At 44.0% G+C, this 25,034-nt stretch overlaps 2 protein-coding genes across 19 annotated transcripts in view; one reads left to right on the top strand and one right to left on the bottom strand.

Moving 5' to 3' along the window:
- Window positions 1–23: 23 nt before the first annotated feature.
- On the top strand, window positions 24–21,743 carry LOC114796445 (cohesin subunit SA-2). Of its 4 annotated transcripts, XM_028990437.1 has the most exons (34): window positions 24–164; window positions 1,061–1,115; window positions 1,204–1,286; window positions 1,373–1,460; window positions 1,614–1,778; window positions 1,870–1,966; window positions 2,209–2,285; window positions 2,357–2,428; window positions 2,506–2,710; window positions 2,854–3,005; window positions 3,571–3,644; window positions 3,758–3,881; window positions 4,641–4,739; window positions 5,889–5,968; window positions 6,070–6,177; window positions 8,406–8,520; window positions 8,615–8,750; window positions 8,837–8,952; window positions 9,227–9,319; window positions 9,406–9,492; window positions 9,616–9,816; window positions 9,886–9,962; window positions 10,049–10,136; window positions 10,377–10,457; window positions 11,796–11,888; window positions 13,374–13,551; window positions 14,555–14,694; window positions 17,263–17,364; window positions 18,755–18,909; window positions 18,997–19,125; window positions 19,451–19,650; window positions 19,887–19,956; window positions 20,038–20,175; window positions 20,649–21,743. In XM_028990437.1, exons 3-33 carry the CDS (start codon window positions 1,246–1,248, stop codon window positions 20,135–20,137), a joined length of 3,543 nt encoding a protein of 1,180 aa, XP_028846270.1. In that variant the 5' UTR covers window positions 24–164; window positions 1,061–1,115; window positions 1,204–1,245; the 3' UTR covers window positions 20,138–20,175; window positions 20,649–21,743. The 4 variants fall into 4 exon arrangements, with proteins under 4 accessions (XP_028846270.1, XP_028846269.1, XP_028846272.1 ...); XM_028990436.1 differs by lacking the exon at window positions 20,649–21,743 and having other exon boundaries at window positions 20,038–20,391; XM_028990438.1 differs by lacking the exon at window positions 20,649–21,743 and having other exon boundaries at window positions 31–157; window positions 20,038–20,391.
- The window catches only part of ppp2r3b (protein phosphatase 2, regulatory subunit B'', beta), a 17,258-nt gene continuing 13,134 nt past the window's right edge, over window positions 20,911–25,034 (bottom strand). For 5 of the 15 annotated variants that reach the window (XM_028990440.1, XM_028990441.1, XM_028990451.1 and 2 more), the window contains 7 exons: window positions 24,498–24,654; window positions 23,949–23,997; window positions 23,777–23,866; window positions 23,485–23,660; window positions 23,229–23,347; window positions 23,024–23,130; window positions 20,911–22,261 (listed from right to left, as the gene is read on the bottom strand). In XM_028990440.1, the coding sequence (XP_028846273.1) occupies window positions 22,117–22,261; window positions 23,024–23,130; window positions 23,229–23,347; window positions 23,485–23,660; window positions 23,777–23,866; window positions 23,949–23,997; window positions 24,498–24,654 (843 nt within the window). In that variant the 3' untranslated portion in view covers window positions 20,911–22,116. The other 10 variants (XR_003750732.1, XR_003750731.1, XR_003750730.1 and 7 more) reach the window with 10 other exon arrangements.

The raw sequence follows: 25,034 nt of genomic DNA on the forward strand, positions 1-25,034 counted from the left end.
GTCACGTGTGTCGCCCACGGGGCGGTGCGGCTGCAGCTCCGGCTCGTGTCCTTGCAAGAACGAACCACGGCACGGCGCCCTGAAACAGGCTTCTTTGTGGTTTTGAACTAATACTACAACATTTCGCAATAAAAGCACACATATCCGCATGCTTTCGGTACGCGGTAAGGATGTTATTCTTCTCTACTCCTTCAATAATCGTAAAACGCTAAAGAGAAGCGAGCAACCGGGCAGAACGGAAAGTGGCTTCACGTGTGAATGGGAGGGGAACATGGTTTTGTTTACGGTGAATCGTTGCATTACGTTGTTCTTTGTTCTCGGAAAGCTCGATAGTCGGCGCTTGTGTTCGAACACGGACAACGCGCCGGGAGCGGAAAGATCGCGCCTTTTGTCGCGGAATGAATAGGTGGGGGATGGTGCGGGGAGACGCCTGAAGGAATCTTGAGCGGCGGCGCCGACGTCCAATCAGATCGCCACGATCTGTTTGACCGACACGCGATGAGCCAATGAGATTTCAGGGAGCTGTAATTCCGGACCAGGACGTTCGGAAATCCTTAGAATGATCAGATTACCTGGACATATTAATACTTGGTGCACTAAACATATTTTATAACGCTTGTTTTAGTCTTAAATCGGGTGATGCTATTCGTCATTTCGTACACAATTATTACCATGTCAAGACCTGTTAATATATCGAAAGTAGTAGACATATTTATGAATTGACACATTTACATTTATAGTATTTATCAGACGCCCTTATCCAGAGCGACTTACAATCAGTAGTTACAGGGACAGTCCCCCCGGAGCAATTTAGGGTTAAGTGTCTTGCTCAGGGACACAATGGTAGTAAGTGGGGTTTGAACCTGGGTCTTCTGGTTCATAGGCGAGTATGTTACCCACTAGGCTACTACCACGATACTGGTATATAATTAGAGCCTGATCAGATTAATTTAATCATTTTATGAGTATTTTCCAGTTATCTTAATCATTCCACTTTCTGTTCTTTGACCACCAATGATCATCAATAAATAAAATAAATTATGTCTTTTTTTGTCTAAAGCATGGGATTCTGAAGGCCAGGAATTTAATGGAGCATTTAATCAATTAGGTCTCAGGTTGGTGATATTAAACATGCAAGTAATCCATCAATAAAAAAATTAATCAAAATATTTTTTAACATATAATTGCATTTGTGTTTAACAGGTTTGTATATGACGTTCCTGCTTGAAAATGGTCTGAAAAGAAATGATAGCAGAGCCAACTCAAGCCTCCAAATCAGTACAAAAGTAAGACAACCATCTTGCACAAATGCATGTGTTGCATTGACTGAAGACAGAAGAAATGTTTTTTTGTATGTATTTTTGTTCTGTAGGGAGAACTCGATTGGAGATGTCACTTCGTGTGGGTCTGTCAGTCATAGCTCAGGAGGCGGGAGGAATGAAAACAGACAGAAGCCTGTGGTGAGTGGAATTTGTTAAAAATGACAAAAATTATGAATATACACAAGTAAATGATGATTATACACAAGTAGTATTAGTTGTTATCGATTAAGTTCACTGTGCACACAAATTGTTCACAGTGTCACTATATTTGTGTGTGTTTTAAATGGTCAGAGAGGGAAGAGAAAAACCCGGGAGGGGTCAGAAAATGTGAAACGCAAACATTCCCGATCCAGCAATGGAAGCTTGGGACGGGCAGAAAATAAGCACCTTAAGAACGGAGATACTGAGGCCGTCACCCTGTTTGAGGTGGTCACCATGGGCAGGGCTGCCATGCAGGTACATCATTTTCTACATTATCTGATGCTACAGGAGCTAAACAGTACTGAGACGTTGCAACAGTAACATGTCGCCCTCCCATCGTCTGAAGGCCGTGGTGGATGACTGGATTGATGCCTATGTGGCGGACAGAGATGGCGCCCTCCTGGACCTCATCAGCTTCTTCATTCAGTGCTCAGGGTGCAAAGGCAAGGCGTTTCTCCAGGGTTGTGCTCCCCTCAGGGTGCTGGGATCAGATCTTATACATAAATCATGGGTTCATGCGGGAGTGATGGGTCTGGGGTGTCAGGTCTTAGGATTTGAATTTCCAATGCCACCCTGGAGCATGTGTCAGCATGTGTCACTATTCTGCATAGTACCTCATACTTTATTCCATCCTTTATTTGGCTATCATGCAGTGTCCACAAATGATATTGTATATTTGCGGCAGGTCTGGTCACTGCTGAGATGTTTCAAAGCAGACAGGACACCGATGTCATGAGTAAAATGGTGGAGGACGTGGACGAGGTACGAATTGATATCCGCCTCTGGTGTTTATGGTGTGCGCACGTAATTTCATGACTTTGTGTCGTTTCCAGGGTACAGGATTGCAGTATAAAAAGTTCCTCGCCTTCCCTTGGATTCTCACGGTCACATGGCCAATGGACGCGGTGAGGCTGAACTTTCTGATGCTGAGTTTGCAGTGAGACTCCGGCTGGACGCCTGTCTGCCTCTCTGTCTCCTGCAGGACGGTGGAGAGTACCCGCTCACCACGTGCGGGGCCTACTGGAAGCGCTTCCGCTCGCAGTTCTGCGAGTTCGTGTCGGTGCTCGTGACTCAGTGCCAGTACAGCATCGTCTTTGACAGCTACCTGATGAGCACGCTCATCTCCCTGCTGACGGAGCTCTCTGATTCCAGGGTGCGAGCGTTCAGACACACCTGCACGCTGGCAGGTAATGTCCCCGTACACTCGTACACTCGTGCCATTGATGAGGTGGGAAAGAATCGTCCGCCCACCGACTACGGATACGTCGAAAGCTCATGACAGCGATCACACATTAAACAAGTGTGAGTGTGTTCTTCTTGTTCGCGGCAGGGATGAAGCTCATCAGTGCCCTGGTGAATGTAGGCCTGAACCTCAGTGTCAGCGTGGACAACAGTCAGAGGCTACATGAGGTGGAGCAGGCCAAAACTCCCACCAAACGTGCCGTGCCACGTCTGGAGAGGATCCGCAGGAAGATCAGCGAGGTGAGATTTCCCGGCAGTTATTTCTGGTGCACTAGTCTAGACTAATATTGACACTGGATTTCTGTAGGCCTTTATATAATATATATTACACAGATTAGAAGCACTAGAAGCATTAGAAGCGGCCCCGTGATCATAAGGTTGCCGGTTCGAATCCCGAGCCACCAAGGTGCCACTGAGGTGCCACTTGTTTCACTTTCACTTTCAGTAGCATGGATAAATTCTAGATTGTTTGTACCTTGTGGGGGAGTTCTGATGTAAAATCCACGATATATTAGTCATATGCAATGCAGTAGAAGTCAGACGTGGCATTTCTTTTCACTATAAAATATATAGCCTCATATTATAGTTTATGTCTGTGAAATATTCCATTCTACTGGCGGACTGCAGTAGAATGTGGAAGAAAGCCTCTGAGCACATGAAGAATGTTCAGTTTCACCTCTTTCGCTGTGCTGTCTGGTACGAAGGTGCACAGGATTTGAAAAGAGCGGTCGGAAAATATCCTGCATCTTATGGAATACAGGGCGAGCACTAATGATTTTTTTATGCTCTGTGCTGTTTTTTACAGTTGCAGGACAGGAAGCTTGAGATAGAAAACATGATGGATGCCATTTTCAAGGGCATCTTTCTTAAGAGATACAGGCGAGTTACTGTCTTTTCCTCTCACTTCCGAACTGTCCTTACTAGAAAGATCAATGCTTAATGCGTAAATTGTGTCCGGATCAAACCCATTTAATTATTTACTTAACTTGCAGGGATGCCGTACCGGAGATTAGAGCGATTTGCCTGGAGGAGCTGGCGGTGTGGATGCGTCTGTACAGTTCCGTCTTTCTGAATGACAGCAATCTGAAATATGTTGGGTGGATGTTGTATGACAAGGTGTGTGCATCTGAGCTTGATTTCTGACACATGCTACCATCACGGGCTTACGTCATGTCCCCCGCTCTTTGAAAGTTTTGCTTAAGCCGGGAAAGTGTAACAGAAATCGGCCGAGTTTTTAGCTCCTGGGCTCCATTAGTGAGTACTGGGTGTTTTTTTTTCCACCCTGTTCCGGAGAGCAGGTCAGGTCACGTCCATCTCTCAGTGACTGACAGCCTGCCCTCCAGCATTACAGTTTAGACTGCACTGTGGGTGCTGAAATGCTCAGGGCCCTGTCTGAATAGACAAGTGCCCAAACATGGCAGCACAATTACACAATTCAATTCAAAAGACAGCTATGGAAGAAAACCCGTCCCATCAGACTTTTGCTACAGTAAGAAATAAAGATAATTCTTTAATTCTATAATCCCACCTCTGCTTAGGAAAGCACCAGCAGAATGATAAGAGATGCAGAACACCACAGTTTTACAGTCGGGTAGAACTGATCAGTTTCTAATATCGAGTGATATTTCATTATCGAGTGTTGAATGGGCTTAGCCCCACTTTGGGAACAACTGGACCAAGTGCATGATTGATAATGGTGGAAAATTAAGTCTAGAAATCTACACACCAACTGATTTCATTGCTCTTTACTTTACTATGGGAATCACTTCCTGCAGTCCTGTCATTTAAAAATAAACGATTGGATTGTAGTGCGGTAAATTATTTGTACTAATAAATGTACTGAAATGCCATATCTCTGTTTTCACTCCATTGTAGCAATCAGATGTGCGTCTGAAGTGTGTACTGGGCTTACAGACACTGTATGAGGACACACAGCTCAGTCCCAAAATGGACCTGTTCACCGTGCGCTTTAAGGTACGGTGACTGACCACTGTCACCTCTGCACTAATAACGATTTAAAAACGACTAATGGTACCACCCAATGACCATTCAGTGGAGATGATGCCATTTCTGGATGCTTTCATTCTGTTTTCGAAACAATGAGGTTCAATTCAGTTTAATGTTGATACTGAAGGACAGCATACCATAGACCTGGGTCGGCTGATGAGGTGTTGAGATCGGCCGAAATGCCCGCAACTCTCTGCTGGTTAGTGCAGGAGGTCAGGGAACCATGACCTATTAGTGTGGGCTGTACGGAAGGGCCCTCAGGCGGCCCGAGGCCCTCTGTCCCCACCAGGACTCAGTGTCACTCTTAGGCTGTTACAACCCCCATCAGCAGATAGGCTACAGTACCAGATGCAAGTCAATCAGCGTAGGTCCTCAAACAGGCCACCTTGCTAAAGATGCATTAAAATGTATCAGAGAGATTTTTTGTGTTTGATGAGAAGTTTCTTTTTTTTTTTGAGTAGTTTGCTCCTTGGGTCCTGTAGCCTTCCCATGGTCCATATTCACAGCCACAATGCAAAGCAACCTTTCCTCCCTTCTCTGGCCAGGTCTGAGTATTTCTTCCTGTTCTCCGGCTTTGGTAAAATGGCTATTGCAGCACGGAGAAACTCTCATGGCCACTGTCCACCTTTTTTTAAGTCATAGTCATGATAAACAGTACAGCACACGGTGCACAGAATGAAATGTGTCCTCTGCATTTAACCCATCTCCATTAATGTACAATGGGCAGCCATGAAAGGAGCCTGGGGAGCAGTATGAGGTGATGGTACCTTGATCAAGGGGACCTCAGTGGAAACATGTTGGTTTGGAATTTGAACCAGCATTTGAACCAGTCTGTTTCCTTGCCCGCCAGGCCACCACTACCCCAAGAAAGGTTCTAATGACTCAAATTTCTACTCAACACAGCCCTCTTAAACATCTCTCCTGCAGCTCCTCATCAGTGACGTTAAATTCAAATTCGTAGCCTGTCAGTTCTGAACAGAAAGTGAAGTGAAGACATTGGGCTGTTACCTTCATTAGTTTGGTTCAACTGTCTGCAGGATAAAAGGAAAAGTGTTTGTCTGTAGTACTTCCTGATATTGTTGTGCATGGCTAGAATTGTACCCATGTCCATGTTAGGAGCGTATTGTCTCCATGACTCTGGATAAGGACCATGAGGTAGCAGTGCAGGCCATGAGACTCGTGATGGTCATTTCTCAGTAGGTTTCACTCTCTCTCTTTGTAGTACATTCAAAAATATATATATCTATATCTATATCTCAGACTCAGACGGATTCACAATTTCTCCTGCATGTCTCAGGTCTTGTGACGAAGTACTCAGCCAGAAGGACTACAGTCAGCTCTTCCAATGTGTGTTCGCATCCCACCGCCCTTTATCAGCCACTGCAGGAGAGTTCCTGTGCAGCAGGTCAGTGTGGTAGCCATACTCTCGATCACAGTCCATTCATATTTATAGTTTTGTTAGTTGAGGGGGCAAAATTATTTTTACTTTACTGATTAGATGTTAATCAGAATTGATCTTTTCTTGCATGTCTGTCTACACAGAAGAATGTATTACATTGAATCCTTTAGATGTAACAATATTAAAATCAGCAAAAATTGTGTATAATCAAACATTGTTGGAACTTTGTATTTCTGAAAAAAGAAGTACAGTTCTTTTTAAAGTACAGGGAGTGCAGAAAATGAGTATTTTGTCCACATGATCCTCTTCATGCATGTTGTCTTACTCCAAGCTGTATAGGCTCGAAAGCCTACTAAGCCTGTCTAATGACATCAACACCCTATATCAAGTGTGCATAATTATTACGCAACTTCCTTTCCTTTGGCAAAATGGGTCAAAAGAAGGACTTGACAGGCTCAGAAAAGTCAAGAGTGAGATATCTTGCAGAGGGATGCAGCACTCTTAAAATTGCAAAGCTTCTGAAGCGTGATCATCGAACAATCAAGCGTTTCATTCAAAATAGTCAACAGGGTGGCAAGTGGCATCTTGGCAGCTGCACGCTTGACTTTTCTCAGTTCATGGGCAGTTATTTTGCGCCTTGGGTCGCGTGTGGAAAAACCAAGGCGCAAAATAACTGCCCATGAACTGAGAAAAGTCAAGCGTGCAGCTGCCAAGATGCCACTTGCCACCAGTTTGGCCATATTTCAGAGCTGCAACATCACTGGAGTGCCCAAAAGCGCAGGGTGTGCAATACTCAGAGACATGGCCAAGGTAAGAAAGGCTGAAAGACGAGCACCACTGAACAAGACACACAAGCTGAAACGTCAAGACTGGGCCAAGAAATATCTCAAGACTGATTTTTCTAAGGTTTTATGGACTGATGAAATGAGAGTGAGTCTTGATGGGCCAGATGGATGGGCCCGTGGCTGGATTGGTAAAGGGCAGAGAGCTCCAGTCCGACTCAGACGCCAGCAAGGTGGAGGTGGAGTACTGGTTTGGGCTGGTATCATCAAAGATGAGCTTGTGGGGCCTTTTCGGGTTGAGGATGGAGTCAAGCTCAACTCCCAGTCCTACTGCCAGTTTCTGGAAGACACCTTCTTCAAGTAGTGGTACAGGAAGAAGTCTGCATCCTTCAAGAAAAACATGGTTTTCATGCAGGACAATGCTCCATCACACGCGTCCAAGTACTCCACAGCGTGGCTGGCAAGAAAGGGTATAAAAGAAGAATGACACTAATGACATGGCCTCCTTGTTCACCTGATCTGAACCCCATTGAGAACCTGTGGTCCATCAAATGTGAGATTTACAAGGAGGGAAAACAGTACACCTCTCTGAACAGTGTCTGGGAGGCTGTGGTTGCTGCTGCATGCAATGTTGATGGTGAACAGATCAAAACACTGACAGAATCCATGGATGGCAGGCTTTTGAGTGTCCTTGCAAAGAAAGGTGGCTATATTCGTCGCTGATTTGTTTTTGAATGTCAGAAATGTATATTTGTGAATGTGGAGATGTTGGTTTCACTGGTAAAAATAAATAATTGAAATATATTTGTTTTTTAAGTTGCCTAATAATTATGCACAGTAATAGTCACCTGCACACACAGATATCCCCCTAAAATTGCTAAAAATAAAAACAAACTAAAAACTACTTCCAAAAACATTCAGCTTTGATATTAATGAGTTTTTTGGGTTCATTGAGAACATGGTTGTTGTTCAATAATAAAATTATTCCTCAAAAATACAACTTGCCTAATAATTCTGCACTCCCTGTACAGTCAAATGCTTATCAGATTGTTTCAGCAGTTTTGTAAGTTTTTGGCAAATTTGGGGAGAAATTTGTATTAAAATAGTCAGGTATCTGGCAAGGCTGCTTGTCATTCCTCTGTCATACCATTTTGCCATGTGACTTCTGCATGTGTAAAGTGAAATTATGGCACATCATTTTGTGCAGAATATTCATAAAAAGCGCTCTGTTTGTTCTGTTGAATGTAGCAAATCAGTTAAGGAGGAACAAACAAATCTAACCAAATTAAAATAAAAAATTTGAATATGTGTGCTAAATTGGAGCAGTCCTGCTCAATTTCAGGGTAGATTTACAAAATGAATTTGTACTAAATAAAAATGTACACAGATCCAATGTATTTTGCTTTTCCACTCCTATTCATTATCCCCTCTGCGCCATGCTTTTCCCTCCAGGCTACTCACTGCCCCTGATCCTGTCTCTAGTGATGGTGCCACAGAAGAGCAGAGGAACCGGGCAATAACTCTGAAAAGGGTCAGAACTCTCCTACAGTTCTACCAGGAGAGTGGGGTGAGTTTACAACTCGTAATGTGGTGTAACTCCGTAGCGTGGACGTCTTTATGAAAGGGTGATTTTGAGCGTTTCGTTGTGGGCTCTACCGTAGCTGCATCAGCACGTGCTGTATCTGGTGGACAGCCTGTGGGACTGTGCCGGGGCCCTGCTGAGGGACTGGGCTTCACTCACCTCCCTGCTGCTGCTTCATCCTTCCTCACCCTCACCATCCTCATCTCAGGAAGAAGGTTAGTCATCCCTCTGAAACCGCACTTGTCCATGCAGCCACATGGACAATTTATTTCTCACAAGTTTGCCTTTTCCTTTTTTTCAGGTGTAGTCCTTACTGGGGCTGAAGAGGGGTTTCTGATAGAGATCCTGTTGGCTTCAGTACGACAGGCTGCAGAGGGACCTCCACTGGCAAGGAGAGGGACAGGCAAAAGGGGACCAGTATGTCCAATAACACAGTCACACAGAAGTTTCCTGCTCTAACTATTGATTTTATATTTAATAAACATAATGAATAAACTAAAATTGCAGTGTAAGTCTTTATGATATGGAAGAAATGATCTAATTCAGTATTTATGGTGGGGGATGGTAGTAGCCTAGTGGGTAATACGCTCTCCAACCAGAAGATCCACAAAAATTCTTACTACCATTGTGTTCGCTCTGGATAAGGGTGTCTGATAAGTGCCATAAAAAGTAAAAGGTTTATGTTCCGTAGGTGGTCAGCTGTAAGGAGAAGAAGTCTCAGGTGGATGAGTGTCCTGGGTGGTCGGATCATCTCCTGAAGGTGCTACCAGAGCTGTTGATCAAGGTGACCATTGGGCCGGGGGAAATCTGGTCTGGTCTTTAATTTGAGCTTTGCTCTGATTTACTGAACCTGGTTCCTGTTTTTTTCAGTTTTCAGAGGACAAAGAAAAGATGACTTCCCTGCTCAAAATACCTCAGTACTTTCACATGGACGCATGCAGTGAAAGACCAACTAGGGTACGTATGATTCAGGTGGCTTTTCAGAAGTCTGTGACTCCTGTGCCGCTTCTGTTGGTTTTGATCGTGCGGTGCCCCCTGTTGGCTGGAGTTTGCCAGTGCGGTACCCTGTTTCTCCGTCAGCCCCTGCAGGCATTGCTGGCGCAGATGGAGGCGGCAGTGAACAGACACAGCGATGCAGAGCTCCTGGAGGCGGCTGCCCGCTCTTACCAGTCGCTCTGCTCCGAAGGGTCAGCCTGGCCGAGCTTGGCATCGTCCAACATGGACCAACTTGTCCAGCGCTGGGTCCGTCACCTGGGAACACTTTTAGAGGAAGCACTGAAAGTGAGTGGTTTTGTGTCCTTATTTGAAGAAATCAAAGGGAACTCATTCTAACATCCTTTTGGCCGGCAGGATGATAACTTCACTGCCAGTGATCATCAAACGGGAGAGATTCAACTCACTTTACAGAAAATCACTATTTTTCAAAAGTAAGTCTGGTTATTTGAGTTCTAAATTAAAGTATTTAAGCTCACAGTCCAGGGTTGTCAACAATTCTGTTTCTGTATTTTCTCAGTACTCAGGACCTGTCAAAAATGGGACTGTATGAGCTGGGGACCAGACTTCTTGTAGTGGAGACCCAGAGAGGAGGTGTTCCAGTGGAGGTACAGGCCTGTTAAAACTTTTTGTGAATTTTTGACAAATCAAGTTCAATGACGTGACCATATAAGGATCCTCAACATGTTGGCAATCCTTCTTCCATATGATATGTCACCTAATTAAGGGTTTAGAAGTTGATCATTAGGCTTTTGGATGCATAAATCTCACCTTTGTAATACAAAAGAAAAGTGGCACAGAGTCATGGTTCTGTAGATGAATTTGTTATGTGACCCTCTGACTGTCAGGTGACTGTGGAGGCCCTGCGTTGTGTCTGTTACTCCACCCTCTGGAAACTCAACACTTTTGGAGAAGTATCTTCGTCAAGGGTGAGCCAAGCATAGGCTAGTTCATGAACTAAGTTCATATAGGTGATTTAGTCTACTACAAATGAGTGTATTGTCATTGGTCTTATAATCCTTAATGTTTACCCTTCATACATGATACATTCATTATAGTTTAACCTTATTGAAATAAGATTTGAAACCAAATAACCTTTTTTATAATATTCAGTTTTTAGCTGCACTAGCAGTACATTGCAGACTTGATTACTTGCATGATTAATTCTGATTAATCACTCCATTGAAACTTTATGTATTTACTACATTACCTTACAATTCATTTCTGTTCATTAATGAAGCTCTTGTTCACAGTGACCTCTGTTCACTAATTACAACTTCAACCCTCCTCAGTTCAGGGACACAGTGGTGATATGACACCATCCAACATCAAACCCGACCTCATTTTTGAATCAAAGTGATGAATTTTTTTTTTCCCCCAAAAATCATAGCTGGACAAAGCCCCACAGCTATGTCCGGTGGCTCTTTTAATAAGTTATACAAATGCCAGTGATTTATTGGCAGTCATTAAGGGAAGTGGGCCCAGGTGATGGATGGCGGTGGCCGGTAATGGCTACCTGGCTGCGTGGCGCCACGCGATGCTAATCTCTAATGCTACGCTGTTATTACCGCGGCGTAATCATATTTCCTGCCTCCACGCTGACCTCCAACCCATGCGCACTGAAATATTGATGAGTTGCACTGGCGCTGGAGGTAAGAGTGGGTCCTATCGAGCCCCCCGTCTCCACGTCCCCGGTCCTGTAGGGGCCCGAGGACGGACGCTCTCTCCCACACAGCGCTTCATCAATAACTGACAGAGCAGGGGCCGCAATTTGAATCCGAGGCGGTGGCTTTGGGTTCATCTGCAATTCTAATGTCACTGGCACTTTGACTCTGAAACAGAGGTGGGTGGATCGGGGGGGGGGGTCTGAGGGCTGGAGGAAGAGGAGCGGGGACGAGCACCAGCACCAGACTCAGCGGCCCTTCCAGATTGTTGTGGCACGTCGATCACTTCCCGTTCCCCCGGAGCGGCGCACGTCTGTAATTATGAAAGAGGAGTTTTTACACAAGGGGCCGGGAGTGCCGCTCTAATGGGGCTTTCATCATCGCCGCATCACGGCCGGCCCCTCCGCTCTGCTCCGTCACATCCCATTATTTAGACTAGTTATTCCAGCACCGGCTCTGTCTAAGCTGGCTGGGAATTTTCAACCTTGCGCTCGAAATTTGCTACAGAATCGTGTCCTTGTTTTTCACGCAGTATGATTCATTTTATTGTTCTATTGAGCTGTTGAGTTTGTTATTGATCGTGTGTATTTGACTGTTTTTCAGGAAACGGCCCTGCATCGACGGAACCAGCTGAGATCCTGCTGTGAAAAATGCCACCGCTGCCTGACTCACCCAGAGCAGCAGGTTAGAGAACAGGTGAGTTGTGCTCTCGTGTACATACACTGTAAAAAATGTTTTATTTACGTCAATGCTAAAATATTAGGTGTGACAGATTAATGCAGATTAAGTGGACATATTTTCATGGTGCGATAAACGACGTAGCAGTTGGGTTGGCGGGTGGGGGGTAGTGGGTTAGACACCAGGTCACAGGTTCAAACCCCACTTTACTGCCATTGTGTCTATGAGCAAGACACTTAACCCTGAGTGTCTCCATGGGGACTGTCTCTCTAACTACTGACTGTACGTCGCTCTGGATAAGGGCGTCTGATAAATGCCGTAAAATGTAAGACTGATGGTGCATGGGTGCTGTAAGTCATACCTATGGTCTCCTTTTTAACTAACACAAACAAGCAGTCAGTTCTTGTTTGTGTTTGTTTCTGTAAATCCTGAATATATAATTGAAGTGAAAATTTGATCCAAAATCATCCAAAGGTGTTAAAATGGGTTTAGATCATATTAAATGATTTTCATAATCATCCACCAATTAGTTATGTTCTGTGGATAAAGGCAACCCCTCACAGTCTTTTTGTACTGATCTAGAACCCATCTACATAAGGAGTGGAACCAAAAGTCCAGGCAGCAAAATGCCCCACAAATTATTCATTTATTCTAGGGTTTCCTGAATGTTTCATCTGGGTGTAATAACAGGTGTTATAACTGATTATCTAGCTTGTATAGTGGTAAAGGTGTTAAGGGCGGGGCCATGACTGCATCATCAAGCCCCTTCCCCTAAACTCCTGAACACAAAAGTGGTATAAAAAAACTGGTATTATCCCACAGTTCAGGACCACATAGTTCATAGTCTTTTCAAATGTTTTCATCACTAATTTTGATTTGTCACTCCTCCCTGCATGGCATCTTGTTCAAATCATGACTGCAACCTTTAAACCACAGTTTTGGTTTTAATAAAAATGATCTCTGTGCCAGAGTTCTGTTGTGAGTGCTCCTCAGGCAGCAGCAGCATTTCCTATTAGAGTCAAACACAAAGCGAGGGCCTTGGCGCCGAAATGCTGTTTACTGCGAGGGATGCCTGGACTCCACCCGAAATGTTCCTCTATCAGCCACTTGCCATCAGCTCATTTTCCCCTTCTTCTGGTTTGGCAGATTTTATTTTTCTCCTGCGGAATGCAGTTCGGAGAAAATAAGACAGAAAAGATAATGGCCGCTGAGATGAATGTTGAACCGTCCTGGTCCAATTTCGTCTGCTCCTCGGGGTTTGAGTGGAGGTGGTTTGTTGAAATTGTGCTCGGATGAAAATGATTATCAGAGCCCTTGGCCATTTCTCAGCTCTTCAGTCATTTGAAGTTATTCTTAGGACAACAGCGCTGATGGTTGCAGTTTTAGAGAAATGTATATATCGCTTCATATTCAATTTCAGATCCTTGTACTTTGTGCCCATGAAGCTTTTAAAATGTTTTATTTAATGCCATAAATTCCTGCCTGGCTCCTCTGTGCCCACAGGCCTTCATGTCCCTCTGCGATGTCCTCATCGCCCACAACTACCAGCTGTTGACATGGGACCCGTCTGCGGGCGCCCCTCTCCTCTACACTCTGGACCCGAAACTCCAGAAAGCCCTGCTGACTTTCACCGTGGACCATGTCTTTTCTGGGGCCGACACCGACAGCTACGGGACCAGAGGTGATCAATGTCCAAAACTCCGCACTGCACCCAAATGTCTCCTGGCAGATTTGAGGTGCCTTTGGCAGTGACTATCGTCCTTGTCCAGCAGGTGGCAGTGTTCCTCTTTCACAAAGTTGTGTCCTCTGGGAAAAGCGCTGACCCCCTCACCACGTTTCTCCATTACATATCTCCGTATTAAATCTGTGCTGGTTGTTTCACATAATGATGCTGGTTTGCCTTAAAAAAAATCAATAGATTTTTAAGTGCAGCTGACCTCTCGTTTAATATTAAATACAGAAATATGAATAGGCCTACATGTTAGAATGATATGGCGAAATAGATTAGTTGAAAAAAGATGTGTATTAGAGATCAGAGCCAACAGGGTTTCAAGTACAGAAGATGTGCAGCAATATTAATCAAAGGAAACTGGAAAAACCACGGAAAAAAAATACTACCAGGTGTTACTCTGTCAGACACCGGATCAATACTCATACAGGCAGCGTGGAATATCGTAAATGTAATTTTCAGAATCCCATTGTCTCACTGTGTAACCTCATTGATGAGTTCATTACACTGATTTAATCATTTTTTCAATAATCAGAAGCCGATTGACTGCATCTGATCTAATAGCCTCCACAAATGAGTATTCCAGGGAGATGTGGCAGCGACCGTTCCCGTGGGGGACTTTTTCACTTTCGGAAACACATGTAATATGGGTCTATTGGTTTGTAATAACATGTAATAAAAAGTAGGTCAATAATTGGATTTCACGCCATGCCCCTTATTGTGCAGTACAGATTTTTCTATTAGGCCGAAGCTTCCAGACCAGTCAGGGGACGAAAGGCAGACGTTGGGTTATGAAATAATCATGTTCCATGAGAAAATCATTCCACGTTTTATTTGTTGCATTTGAGAATTGATCTCACATGCTGCCTTAATAATAATAACACTCTCACGGTTGCTTTATAAATTTTGCTCAACGTCACTCACGGCAGACGTCTTCCTCTCCTCCTGTCTCCAGCCGGCGAGAGCGAGGTGGGCGCGAGTCGCCAGGAGGACCTCCACCGCCGCAGGAACCTGCTGGCAGCCTACTGTAAGCTGATTGTGCACAGCGTGCTGGAAATGAGCATGGCCGCCGAGATCTTTAAGCATTACGTGAAGGTAAACCTTGCTCACTGTTCAGGTGGATGATAGTTAGAGGGCTTCATTTCTAACAGATGAAACAGTCGAAGCTGGAATCATGTTGTTGCACTGATGCAAGCGCATTGTTGCTCAGGCATAGTAGCAACACAAACCTGTAGAAACTGTAAAAAAATCTAAATCTTTATTCTACAACGCTTTTTTAAAACAAAGCGTTTATTTTGTTAGTATTTGTATTTTTGTTTTCATTTATTTTGATGGTAACCATCCCTTCCATTGCAAAAATAAAAATGTGCCTTTTCAAGGCCATCAAAACTTTCATTATCTGAACTAATGCTGCAAAAATGCTAAACAGGAAGTTATATCTACTATTAAATAGCATAATTTTTACATTTTAACTGAGGAGGGGCTCAGCGGTCAAGTCCACAACAGCGGTTTTCAAACATTTCCTCATTTGGTGAAATTTGGTTTATATGATTATCGCCGAGTAGAACAAGGTCTGTTAGTGTTGAAATTCCTCAAATAATGCATATGGAATGGCTGCGATGGAAATAGAAAGTGTCTGAATTGGTCTCATTTTTTCCCAGGGCTATTATTTGTTTTGGAAGGCTTTTCCGTTTCTTAACCAGCACACGTGACCGTTTTTTTTTTTTCCACTCCACCAAATTACATTTCCTCTAAAGGCCACTGATTTTGGTTGAAGTCTGAGTGTCAAATTGTGAATGGACAATATCGAAATATAAGTCTGCGGGCAGAGCCGGACGTTGGAATATTCATAACCGGAGCTCGCTGCTTCTGGGCTGAGGTGACCCACGTGACACGCCGGCACGTTTCGAATTCCAGCCCGTCCCCATCAGAATAACACACGACCTCAACGGCATCAAAATGAACGATGTCTTTCAGCGCTGTGACAGAAAGTTGGCGGCCGCGTGACACCCCTTGGCTTCCTGTGTCCGCCGGGCCGGCTAACAAGCAGTTGCTTATTTGGGCCGTAAAAAAAACATTGCCAGTTTCAGGACCAATTAAGACATCGCTAATGCATATTTATTAAGAGCAAACACCGGTGAAATGAATGGCCTCTGTGGTTTAGACAAGCAGATAAGTCATGGGTCAGGTGGCGCGGTGTTCTGCACAACAGCTGGGACAGCGGACGGTGCGCCGCTCTCTACCGTAAGGATTTAACTCTCGCCCACCGCCTTCACTCCCTCCCTCCTCTCCATGTAAGAGGGGATTTGTCTGATCCAGCCGAGTGTTCAATTACTGGCAGGGTCCGGGGCCGCTAATCTCTCGGCTGGAGGGGACGTGCAGGCTGGATGTGCTCCGGTAGGCCGTGGACTCGCGCCAGATGTAGCATGAGGTTGAGCGGTCCTGGTCGGTTCGATGGCCTGGTGATAAAGCCGTAGAGCGCAGCTCCAGGCCTGCAGGACTGGCAGGGAAAGACGGGATTTCAGCGCAGCCATGGACTCAGTGATGGATTAAGGTCCAGACAACCGAACACGGGTGCCAATTAATTTGACTAATTAGTCCTGAGCAGTTAAGACCATGAATTATAGGCTTATGTAAGCATTACATTACATTAGCTATGACACTCACACACACACACACACACACACTGATTTGTATCTTTGTAATAATAATTTGTAATAACAATATAACAAATACACTTCAAATACACTTCACAATATGTTGTGAAGGATATATCAATAAAAAAGTGGAAAAACATTAATCTTGTCCATCCAATCAATGATTTGGATAAAGGCAAATTTGAGCACAGAAAAAAAATGAGTAAGCAACATCCCTCCTAGTGTCAAATTTCACAGTCAAATTGGAAAAGAAATTGAAAATGCTGAGAGCAAATCAATTTATTTACTGAATCAATAATTGATTCTGTATCGTGAGGACAAAATCAACCATACTAAATTTAGATTTTCTGAATCATGCATAATGTACATTTTTTTTTAATATATGATCAAATTTGCTGACAATTTTGCACACACATTGTCTACATTACATTACATTACATTATCTAGCAGGTAAGGAAGTGGAGGTTCAAGGTTGCAGGTTCAAGTCCTGAACTGCTGAGGTCCCTTTATCAACACGCTGCTTCCCGGGCGTCCACTGCTCACCAAGGTGATGGTTAGAAGCAGAGGACACGTTTCACCGTGTGCATTTTCATTCATTTAAAACGACTCGGTTCAACTCATGTTCGGAACAATTATTCAGCCAAGTTCATGACCAGGCTACAGGTCAGTTTTGAAACTGGATCCGTTTTATTCAACGAAATGAAATTATTTGTATGTATCGGTGATTTATGATTCATGAGCAGAACGAATAGTTTAGTGAACGTTTGTGCTGTCATCGAGGGTTCTCTCTGTCCCACTAGCGCGAAGCGCGCCGCGTTTTCATAGGCTGAGGCCCAATTGAGCGTTTTTCCCAGCGTGTGATAAATGTCCTCCATCTGCCGGCCGGAGATCACAGGCGGCCGCCGCGCCTCCCTCAGGAAGAGCAGGTGCGCTCTGGGCCTCTGCGGCGGCGTTCCATCGAAGTCCTAAAGCAGCGCTCTGTTCTGTGATCTGTTCCTCGCCGCAGTATTTCAACGACTTTGGCGACATCATCAAAGAGACGCTGAACCGGACGCGGCAGATGGACAAGATAGAGAGCGCGCGCACGCTGGTGCTTTGTCTGCAGCAGGTAAGCGGGCCTCGGATTGGCCCATTCCCTCTCGTTCTCCCCCCATTGTGACACCTCCACGCAGGACACATCTGCTGGCCTCGGCCCCTGTGCCATGTTGCTTCGCAGCTGTCAGCACCTCAGGGGAACAAAGCCACCCCCCTCCATTCTCCCACTCACTCACTCACCGTCTCGCTGCGCACCCTCTGAAATGTTCCAGCAGCTTCTCCATTCTCTGCATAACTGATGGCCGGTCCCCGGGAGAGAAAGGCCTGATTACGCCGGCGCTGGCGACTCTTTGTTGTAGCGGTATTTAAAAGGCACACTGATCTGCTAGGTGGCTCGTGAATCCAGTAACCTGTGAAAGGGAATGAAAGTGGCTTTAGTTAGAATGGATGAGAATTGTTGGGTGGTCATCTTGTGGCAAGTCACAGAGGAGCCTGTCTTGCGCCTGGACCTTTTTCGTAACCCTGCAATCAATCATCAATGCAAAGTATCCATAAAGTGACTTCAAAGCTTAAACAAATGATGATTCCAACATGGGTTACCAAGGGAACATTACATCATTGAGATGCAGACAAGTTTCGAACGGATCTGAGACGACATTCTTCACAACTATGTCAGGCCAAGGCCAGTCTTTACCAAGGCATCCAGAATTTTCTGCACTTGTGTAAGGGATGGTATCATTAGACCTTCAAAAGCACTTTTGGTGGCCCAAGGCCAAATGGACATGGAGGAACCTACATTAAGCCAAGAGAGACTCCATGGTTGGTAATTTGAGTGACTTAAATTTTTGTATTTCATTGCTAACTTTTGGTTTAACTGCAATAACATTGAGTTTTGCCATTTATCAGATGCCCTTATCTGACTTACAATGGTAGTAAGTGGAATTTGAACCTGGGACATCCTGGGTTCATAGGCCAGTGTGTTACCCATGATACATGGTCTGACCTGTGTCATGATTGAAGAGATTAAGAATTTTTTGTGAGTAGTTTGCACAACAGTTTGCAGACGGTCTATTGTTCTGAAGCTAGTGAACAGTGGTGGGTTCGAAATGTTCCTAGTTTCCTACAGATGAATGGTTGTAGCGTAAGTACATTTTTCCAGTTTTCACTTGGGGGCTCTTGGCAGCCTGATTTGCCAATGAAGGCAGAACCTATACCAGCCTCTGCAGCTACTGCTAGGCGGTGGTGGTCTAGCAGGTAAGGAAGCGGACTCGTGTCCCCTTGAGCAAGGTCCCATCCCCACACACTGCTCCCCGAGTGCCTTTCATGGCTGCAAATACCGTGATGGGTTAAACGCAGAGCACCATGTGCTGTATCACTTTCACTCTCTTTCACATCCAAGCACCCTTTTAGATCAGGAAAGCCTAGCATGTCCATCCACTGACCCACTTGCTTTTTTCCATTAGTTGTTCCTGCGTCTGAAGCAGGAGCAGGACAGCGGAAACACCTGCAGCTCGGGCGTGCAGACGTACAGCAGCATCAAAGAGCTGGCCAGGCGTTTGTCCCTCACCTTCGGCTGGGACCAGGTCAAATCCCGCGAGTCTCTGGCCATGATCCACAGGTGAACCTGGCACTTCTTCTGATCAGCCGTATCCGGTCTCCTAATGGCCGCCCCGGCCGCACTGAGCTTCGCTTGTGTGTCCCGCAGGGACGGGATTGATTTTGTGTTCCAGGGCTTTTCTCAGCAGGCTGAGAGGCACTGCCCCCCTTACGTCTCGTACCTCACCATTCTCAGCGAGTTCTCCATCAAACTGCTGAAGCCTGACAAGAAGACCGTGTAAGTCTCCCACGACACACCACGAAAGAATAACCGATCAGTGGTTCTCCAAAAATATTTGGCCCTCCATCGTGACCAGCGTAGGCCTATTTAACTGGTTTACACAGGAGGCAACGTGAATATGTATTATTTATTATTAAGATTAATGGCTGCACTATGTTTTAAACACCAGGCTCCTCTAAAGTGAGTCTCAGCACCACAGTTTAGACAAACGTATTAGACAACATAGTAGACAAACCCTTCACAAACTGTAATCTAGAAAGTAAGACCAATTGACTGGTTTCTTATTCAATCTGTATTGAAGTGAATATTTGGTTTCTTTTAGTTACGGTTACCTGCAGAAGTACACGGGAGAGCACGCCATTAACAACCGAGAGGAGTGCTGGCTGCCGCTCATCTACTACAGGGCATCACTACAGGCCACAGGGGAGGGCGAAGACGCCGTCTCCTTCATCAGCTCTGATGCCAGCCCCTCCAACCCCTCCCGTTCGTCCTCCGCCAGACAGCTACAGACGGTCTTAAATGGTACGGGTGCAGTGTCAATGTGATAGCTTTTTTTTTTTTCCTTACTGCGGAACGTTCAGCTCATGCCACTACTTAATTATTTAATATATAAATATATATATATATATATATATATATATATATATATATATATATATATATATATATATATATATATATATATATATATCTCTCTCTCTCTCTCTCTCTCTCTCTCTCTCTCTCTCTCTCTCTCTCTCTCTCTCTCTCTCTCTCAGAGGCGAAGACACCACCTCCTCCCACCTGGATAGACACCAAAGGGACCAAGATCATGAGGTCCACCAGCTGGTAAGGGAAAGATACATTTTCTCTGTGCACCAAGATGGCGGACTGGAAAGATTATTGCTGTTATGCTATTATGTTTTATAGTCCGGATGAACAGCGTCCTGTCGCTAGAGAACCGGCAGCCCTGGAGTCGGCAAGTGAGATGAGAGCCAATAACGACGAAGTGGACGTGGACACAGTGTAGGACGAGCGGCTTTTGTACTGTAGCCCCTATGGGACCAGGTACTTGAGGACCATACCACGCATAGTGCTTGAGACAACTTCATGCCATGCGTTTTGTACATAGAATTTACTGTATGAACACAATGTGCCCCTGTTAAAGGACATCCTACTGGTGTTTTTGTGCGATAATTGTGATCATTGTCAGAAGAAAGTATGAACAAGTCGTTTTTGTTACATTTTATATTTTAAATTATAATTAAAATAATTGCAGCTTGAGATCTCAAAGCATCAATTTTTTAAAAGCACTTTTTCTTATACTTATTCAGTGACATTCAGAATGACTTGCCCATTTTGCAGTTAAATCTGCAGTGGTTCACAATAATTTTTTGAACATTGTATATCTTACCAAATGTGGGTCCTTATTTTATGAAATAATTGAAATATAAGAGAACTTATTTGACCATTGTATTAGTAAATGTGTAAAGGCCAATTCATATGAAGTGTACATGAATGTGTTTCATTATTTTCAACAGAGCTCAAAGAGCAAAATTATTGAATTTCAGTGGAAAAAAACAACAATGCAGCAAGGATCACTGCTAACAAGATAATATCTCCAAGATATCTTCACTGTAATAATCACTCATGTGCTTTCCAAACGTATTTGATACACAGGGATGCACTTTTATGTCAGTGTATAAAGTTCTTAGACCAAACATGATGTTTACCATTGTGTCAACACTAAAAACATTTTTGTGAATGTCAAAATTGTTTAATTTGATGTAAATATTTGCCTCATCTTTGACTGTTAAGACAGAAAACTGTTTAGTACTGTAAAGTACATTTTAAAGAACTTCCTCTTGCTTTATAATTGATAAACATGCAAAAAGCATTTGGGTTTGTGTAATTCTATACAAATACAATATCAATGCCCCTGAAAGTCCCTACGCACTTTGCCATACAATCTGGCCTCAGGACGCACTTGATCTGCATTCTGGCAGAGCCTGGTAGGTTGGCAGAGTTTATACTTCATGCAGGCCAGGTCACCATGCAGATCAAGTGCCCCCAGAGGCTCTGGTGTGGGGGGGACAGTGTTCAGCGGAGGGATCTGGACTGGGTACATTACCAATTATCTACACAAATTGCCTTGTGCATTCATGACAGCGGGCCAACAACAGGCTTGGGCTGGGCTAGGAGAGGAGTTTCTACTACTACTGTTGGCAGCTCTGTTTCTACATCTGTGATCAATGCATCCATGTCAACTTCTGTTAACTTGACTCTTTCTGCTGATGCTGTAAGAAAATGTCTCGACTCACATCAGGTTATGGTAAACAGGGCACATATAAGGCATAAAGGCTCTGCTTTTGTTTTTCCACACAATTTCTTTATCGCAATACATGAAGAGAAACATATAAAAACAGCTTTATGAACTCCCTTATTAAAAGTACATGTGTTATAAAGTACTTTAACAGGTAGAAAAAAAACAAAACAAAACCTATGAACATAACTATGAACATTTGTTTAACATAACACAGCAAACACCAAATATGTATGTACATCTATTTATAAATATCTATAATAAATTACATCTGTTCTCACACAAACTATTACAGACCAGAAGTAGATAAGGAAGCCCTTGCCATTACTCTCTATCACACATTTCATATTTAGGCACTGAAATCCAGCAGTATTGCCAAGATTGCTAACTCATGAAATGATGCACGTTTGTGGTCGGTTCTGGTGATTTGGTTGATCTCTGGAATGTGACACTAGCCAATTGTAACAGGAAGACGTTGCATAGTTCATTATCAATAATAATTCAAGTGCACCTTAGGTCAGGAGTTCAGGGTTCGGTGCTCAGGTAACCAGGGCCTTTCCGAGAAGCCGGGTTAGCACACCGTCTCGGGCCTCTCCCCACTTCCTGTCCCTGTACCTACAGTGCCAATGGGTAGCATGGTTACATTTCTACTGTTTGATTCTCTTGTGTGTCCTTCGCTGCAGCCGTCATTCAAAGTCATCCTCATACTCGTAGTCGTCCAGGTCCAGGTTGCAGTGGGGGTTTGGGATTTCGAAGAAGTGTCTTTTGTTGCTGCGTAGGTCCAGCTCATTGGAGACGTGTTCGTCAATTGGATCCAGAGCGTTACCGTAACTGCAAGAGGAATAGTACACAGTCAGCTCTACACATCTTCCTTAAAGGTGGCGGGTTCCACTTGGAAAGTGAGAAGGGAGAACAAGACTGAGAACATTTTTGGAGGTTTCATACAAACACACTGTACATAAACCAGCCATGCTGGGATCAGAGGACACAAAAAGAGTCTGATTTCGAGTCCTACGACAACCCAAACAAAGTCTTTGTTTTCTTGCCTAGTTTCACAACTTCTTCCCTGTTAGCCATGATTGGCTGACCAAGAGACGGCCAGGACTGGTGCCACGGTGACCACTATTGTGAACTCTGTTCCCACCAAAGGATAAAGGGACAAATCAAGGTACAGAGTAGCGAGACAGAAGGAATGTAGGTGGAAAGGGCTTGTTCAGAGTACCCCTGCACCTTCAGTAGCTTACCTCCACCTACTCGCTACTCTCCCTGCCTCAACAGAAGCTTGTGGAGCTCCTAGAAATAGCCACACAATAGCTTGTCAGTGGCTGGCTGGAGATCACTGATTGCGGTTTTCCATGTGGACATATGTGCTCACTTCTCTGGTTCTTTTGGAATAAATGCTTGTGGTGTGTGTGTGACTCCCTGTCGCTGATCAGCTGTGTGGTATGAAACAAGGTAGAAACGACAGCATTGGTGTTTATCAGTAGTGTTAGCAGAAGACACCATCGCTCCAGAATTGGGTTAGGGAAATAGCCATCTTACTACAGATTATAGACACAAGTAAGAAGTCAACCTTAATAAAGAGAGCCGCACCCGTCTGCATACTGCTCATTGGCCATCTCTTCTTCAACAAGGGTGTCGTACTCCTCTGCTGCATACCTCTCCCAGTCTGAATATTCTTGGCCTTCTGTTTCTCCATCCTAAAATAAATAAATAAAATAATAAATCAGGAATCACCCTCTCATCACCCCAGTCATATTCCAACACAGTGAATAGAAAACACCTCATGGACCATTACCCTTAGTACCGAGAAGGGGTCTTTCTGTTCATGCTCCAGGTACTTCTCAATGTTGAAGAAGGTGTCAAAGAATATATGGGACAGCTTACACCTCTTCAAGTCACGAAGGGTGATCTTTCCTGCAGGAATCAAAAGACGTGTATATATACATATATAAAAATGATTGAATGCCAAATGTAATGAAATAACAATATCCTCTCATGGTGCCATTTGGGAAGTGATGTTTTTATTAGTTTTTTAAGAAACCTTACAGTACCTGGAACCTCAGGTCTGACCAGGTCAAGCATCTGGCACAAACAGTCTTCGAAAGGCAGAGGCTCCACAGGCATGGCCTCCAACCTCTGACACTGTTCCTCATAGAAGTACTGCAGTTCATACATGGACAAAACCCCATCGCCGTCCAGGTCCATACAGCGGAACCAATATTCTATGCTGCAGCCACAGGAAAAGACACAGAGAGGTTAGGACCCTGTTCAACCAAGACACGTAAAACCCCTAAATAACTATACAGAGGCAAAGTGGGGTAGATGTTGGTAATATCAATTTACCTGGTCTCAGTCTTCTTATCCTCTTCTGATATGAGGAACCAAACAAAATCCTCATAACTCAATCTGCCCTGCTTTTTCACTTTTCTGTCTCTATAAAACACGAAACACAAACCAGTCGTATGTAAGGAGAACTTAATGCAGGCTAACGTCCCGTTATTGTCTCATATATTACCTTGTCACAGTTCCAGAAAATATCCTTTCGATCATCCGCAGTGAGATGGCTGTGGAAAGCGAGAGAGGAGGGAAAATGAATTAGAAAATGTTCCTAAAATGGACATGCTCAGCAGTGTCAGATTATAAATCTGCTGAGACCGTAAAACCCAAAGCACTTGGTACCAATCTTCCATCCTTTATCCCCCTTTTTTTATCGTTTACATAACCAATATTTTGGCCATCATTTTAGGTCTGCTGAAAGATTATAACGTGAGCAGACATTGCGTCACCGCTTCAAACATGCAGGAAATTCACACAGAGAATTATTGTTCTATTGATGTTAATATCCTCCTAGGCAAACTGAAGAGATCAACCAGGAACATGTGCTCTTATGTGACCAGTAATAAAAGACTACATTTACTCGCTTACATCACCCAAAAGCCTTGGTTGGTGAGTCAAAAGTAGACTGAAGACTAAAAAAATGAGAATAAAAACTATTATAGCAGAAAGAGATCTGGAAGAGATCATACTAAAAAAAGTGTGGAAAGAGTAAAAAGAGGAGCAGTACCGTGGTCATTATGGCGCGCCAGATCCCTCTGGTCAATAAAGAGGTCATGGTCTGTGTCCAGCTCCCAGAATTTACAGTAGATGACGTAGAAATGCTCGTAGGAGAAATACTCGGTGAGATGATTGACATCCTCTTCCTCCTCAAGCAGAGCCACATTCTGTTCCCAAAAGAAAAAATTACAAATAAAATATCCTGTCAAAGTCAACTTTATTGTCATCTCACCATACACAATTACACAGAGAGACGAGACTGCAAAGCTTCGGGGATTCACAGTGTGCATAAAGTGCAAATGGAATGAACCAAAACACAAAAACATGACAAATGACATTGTGCACCTACCCATAATATAGTGCAGGTCTAGACAACTAGAAAAAAAAAAGTAGCAGCAGTACGATAATAAAAAAATTAAGTGTCAAGTGTACAACGAAATAATAATAAATCTTATTAAAAAAAAAAAAACCCCAAAAACAATACATTTCCCATGCTCTAAAAAGTAAAGCTAGATATTTTCAGCCTTATTAAAACCAAAAAACTCAG

Source organism: Denticeps clupeoides, chromosome 9 (assembly GCF_900700375.1).
Source record: "Denticeps clupeoides chromosome 9, fDenClu1.1, whole genome shotgun sequence".
Classification (NCBI taxonomy): Eukaryota; Metazoa; Chordata; class Actinopteri; order Clupeiformes; family Denticipitidae; genus Denticeps; species Denticeps clupeoides.

Bases quoted from the DNA above. Each gene is read 5' to 3' on its own strand.
- LOC114796445 (XM_028990437.1), top strand. From the start codon at position 1,246: ATGATAGCAGAGCCAACTCAAGCCTCCAAATCAGTACAAAA. The intron at 2,286-2,356 runs GTACGAATTGAT...TGTCGTTTCCAG, and splicing joins TGGTGGAGGACGTGGACGAG to GGTACAGGATTGCAGTATAA. The intron at 9,963-10,048 runs GTAAGTCTGGTT...GTATTTTCTCAG, and splicing joins AAAATCACTATTTTTCAAAA to TACTCAGGACCTGTCAAAAA.